The sequence below is a fragment of the Panthera uncia genome, assembly GCF_023721935.1.
Source record: "Panthera uncia isolate 11264 chromosome B2 unlocalized genomic scaffold, Puncia_PCG_1.0 HiC_scaffold_24, whole genome shotgun sequence".
Classification (NCBI taxonomy): domain Eukaryota; kingdom Metazoa; phylum Chordata; class Mammalia; order Carnivora; family Felidae; genus Panthera; species Panthera uncia.
Genome location: NW_026057580.1, coordinates 77,571,843 through 77,575,640, shown reverse-complemented (window position 1 = coordinate 77,575,640; position 3,798 = coordinate 77,571,843). Strand labels below are relative to the sequence as shown.

At 44.6% G+C, this 3,798-nt stretch overlaps 1 protein-coding gene across 1 annotated transcript; it reads left to right on the top strand.

Moving 5' to 3' along the window:
• The first annotated feature begins 378 nt into the window (after positions 1-378).
• LOC125938861 (mitochondrial ornithine transporter 1-like) lies at positions 379-1,902 on the top strand. Its single transcript, XM_049654262.1, has one exon. It carries the CDS (start codon positions 539-541, stop codon positions 1,442-1,444), a length of 906 nt encoding a protein of 301 aa, XP_049510219.1. The 5' UTR covers positions 379-538; the 3' UTR covers positions 1,445-1,902.
• Positions 1,903-3,798: the final 1,896 nt, after the last annotated feature.

Here is a 3,798-nt window from a genome sequence, read left to right as displayed (position 1 = left end):
AAACCCCAAGTAGTTTATCTTCTCTGTTTGAAACCTCTGTGTCTTTAGATTTGACCCTTTGACTCCAGGCTCGCCCAACAGGAGCATATCCCCTTTTATTTTGCCTAGTAAGAAATGTGGGGAGTAGGTGGGAACCTAGCCGAAGGGGAAAGCACTAACATCGGCGCCTATTGTCTCTGGCCTTAAATGAAAGAATTTATAAAGTAGCTTTCAATCTCTGTGTTACAATTCATTAAAAGTGTGTACCGAGACCTCGTCCCCGGCGGGCGGGTGCGGGGAGGGCCGGGCGGATGGGGGCGGGGCGGGGATGGGGGTGGGGCGGGCGCTGCGGGCAACAGGGCACGCTGGAGGGTCTCGCGCACGCCGGCAAGCCGGGGGTTATTTCTGTGCGCGGGAGCGCGTCCCGAGGCTTCTCTTGGGGTTAAGCGGCTTCTCCCCAGGAGGAGGGAGAGTGGAGAATGGGCGTCTGGGTGTGGGACGCCTGCCCTGAGCTCCAGAGAGTTGCTTCCCACGGAGACCAGCGGAAGAGTGGGCGAACATGAAGTCCAATCCTGCCATCCAAGCCACCATCGACCTCACAGCGGGCGCCATAGGGGGCACAGCATGTGTCCTGACTGGGCAGCCTTTCGACACAGTGAAAGTGAAGATGCAGACGTTCCCCGGCCTGTACAAGAGCTTCACCGACTGCTGCCTGAAGACGTACTCCCAAGTGGGTTTCCGCGGCTTCTACAAGGGGACTGGCCCAGCGCTGATTGCCTACGTCGCCGAGAACTCTGTCCTCTTCATGTGCTATGGCTTCTGCCAACAGCTTGTGAAGAAAGTAGTTGGATTGGACAAACAGGAGAAGCTGAGTGAACTGCAGACCGCAACTGCGGGGTCCTTCGCCTCCGTGTTTGCTGCGCTGGCCCTGTGCCCCACTGAGCTTGTGAAGTGCCGGCTACAGACCATGTACGAAATGGAAATGTCAGGGAAAATAACAAAAAGCCAGAACACAGTCTGGTCCGTCGTGAAGAGTATCCTTAGAAAGGATGGCTTCTTGGGCTTCTACCAAGGACTTTCGAGCACTCTACTTCAAGAAGTACCGGGCTATTTCTTCTTCTTTGGTGGCTGTGAACTGAGTCGATCATTTTTTGCCTCAGGGAGATCAAAAGACGAACTAGGCCCTGTCCCTTTGATGCTAAGTGGTGGAATTGCTGGAATTTGCCTTTGGCTTGTCATATACCCAGTGGATTGTATCAAATCCAGAATTCAGGTTCTTTCCATGTCTGGAAAACAGGCTGGATTTATGGGAACTCTTGTAAGTATTGTGGAAAATGAAGGAATAGCAGCCTTATATTCTGGAATGAAAGCTACTATGATTCGAGCATTCCCTGCCAATGGATCACTATTTTTAGCTTATGAATATAGCAGGAGGATGATGATGAGCCAGTTTGAAGCATATTGAAGTGTCTTGGTGAACTGGATCTAAGTAAATGCCTTAGAGGACTATAGTTTATCTCTGGTTTCATGGAGTACTGGACCAATGTGGAATTATTTTTTACTTCATGGGAATTTTGTTTTTGTCTTCCCTTCTTCTACCCTAAACTTTATGGAAGATCTTCTATTTTACATCATATAATTTCTACCCATAATTGTATTAAAATAGAAGATGACTGCTCTTGTGTTTGGTGGGATATACAGAGTGAGCTGGTGGTCTGTGAACCTGTTCTGAATGCTAAATCTAGTTATATCACGGCTGTTGCATAAACCTGTACATGTACATGCAGTTTAGTTGGTTATCTGTTGTGAGTAAAACAGTTTGGTCCCATGTTTAATGTCATATCAGCAGAAAGAGGTAACCATGTTTCATGAAGATGATCATAAATGATAGCTTAACCCATTCTGCTTAACATGTTCTCTATACTAGGCAATTAAAGTTTTTAAAAAGTTTTTGTGTGGTGCTTGAAACCCCAAATACCCACCTAGATTTTTAAGAGGACAACATACTTGCATACTGATGTGGCTTCCACATCGTTGAGTACAATTTCAGAGTAAGCATCCTGCAATTTCTCTATTCTTAAAATAGTGGCATTCACTTTCAAAGTGGGATCATATTCGGCACTCTTAGTTAGGTGTAGCCTACAGCATCAGGACTTGGGGAAGGAGTGCAGCCTTCATCTGTACCAACTTTCCCTTTTTCCCTCCCAAAGACCTTCCCCTCTGCTGGGCTTTAGATTGAGGGACGGATTAATGGAATGGGGCTATTGAAGCACTTTGGACCATTCATTGTCCTCTCTGCCTCCAACAGTCAGAAACCCTTCCAGGGAACATAGAGCACCAAAGCCAAGGGATCCTTTGCTCATTGTTTGGCGAGCAAGTAGATGAAGTTCTCTCCTCACAGGAAAAACCAAACAGAACTTAATACTTGCACTCCACAGTAAATAATGCTAGGGCTGACCCATCCTGAAATCTCCCTCAGGATCTATAACTCCTTGTCATTCTTTTACAATGTTGGAACCTTCTAAATTTGATATTGGCCATCAGGGAAATTTATTGATGACTGTATATGGGGTGTAACTTTATAAAGCAATGAAACATGAGAAAAGCAATTTATTAAACTATATCATATGTATGTGTAAAGTACTGATAAAAGAAAAACCCAGAAAACAAAAAAACAAAACATACTTCATCTGATCCACACAGACTTGTAGATGAGCAACTGTTCTTTGGCCATACGGTATAGGGGGTCATTCTTGTTACAACCAAAGTAAGCCTCATTATTCCTTGCTGCTCAAAGATAAGCAGAATTTCTGTCAATAAAAACTGTTTTTAAACAGCCTGGAAAGCTGAAAGCAAGCCAGCTACCAGTCTTAGTAGTAGTCCACACCATGTGTATCTATCACCATTGGAAATTTTGTGTGGAATCTCCAGTTCCCCTTAGCTTTTTGCTATCTGTGAAGCTTCTATAGTAACTCTAGGCATAGTCCCAGAAACAAGAGGGTCAGAGAAATGAGATGTTGACAAATGGGGATTGCGGCAGACGTTTGGGGAGGGAAAACTCAGTGTTGGGCTTGGTGTGCTGGAGAGCAATGGTTGGTCTTCCATTTGCTTTTTCTTTAAAAGAAAACCACTTTTCTACTTAAAAAAAATTTTTAATGTGTATTTTTTTTATTTAAAAAATTTTTTTAACGTTTATTTATTTTTGAGACAGAGAGAGACAGAACATGAACAGGGGAGGGGCAGAGAGAGAGGGAGACACAGAATCGGAAACGGGCTCCAGGCTCTGAGCTGTCAGCACAGAGCCCGACGCGGGACTCGAACTCACGGACCGTGAGATCATGACCTGAGCTGGAGTTGGACGCTTAACCCACTGAGCCACCCAGGCGCCCCTTTAATGTTTATTTTTGAGAGAGACAGAGTGTGAGAGGGGGAGGAGCAGAAAGACAGAGGGACATAAGAATCTGAAGCAGGCTCCAGTCTCTGAGCTGTCAGCACAGAGCCCGACGAGGGGCTTGAACTCACGGATCATGAGATCATGACCTGAACTGAAGTTGGATACTTAACCGACCGAGCCATCCTGGTGCCCCAAACCATTTTTCTACTTTACTTTTGAGTTACTTATACATTTATGTTCTTTTTTTTATAGTGATAATGATAGGTCTTTAATAGCTGTCCTTTCAAGTCTTCAATTGTTTTTTTTTTCTTTTTTCTTTTAATTTTCTTTTTTATTTTTTAAATTTACATCCAAATTAGTTAGCATATAGTGTAACGATTTCAGGAGTAGATTCCTTAGTGCCCCTTACCCATTTAGCCCATCCC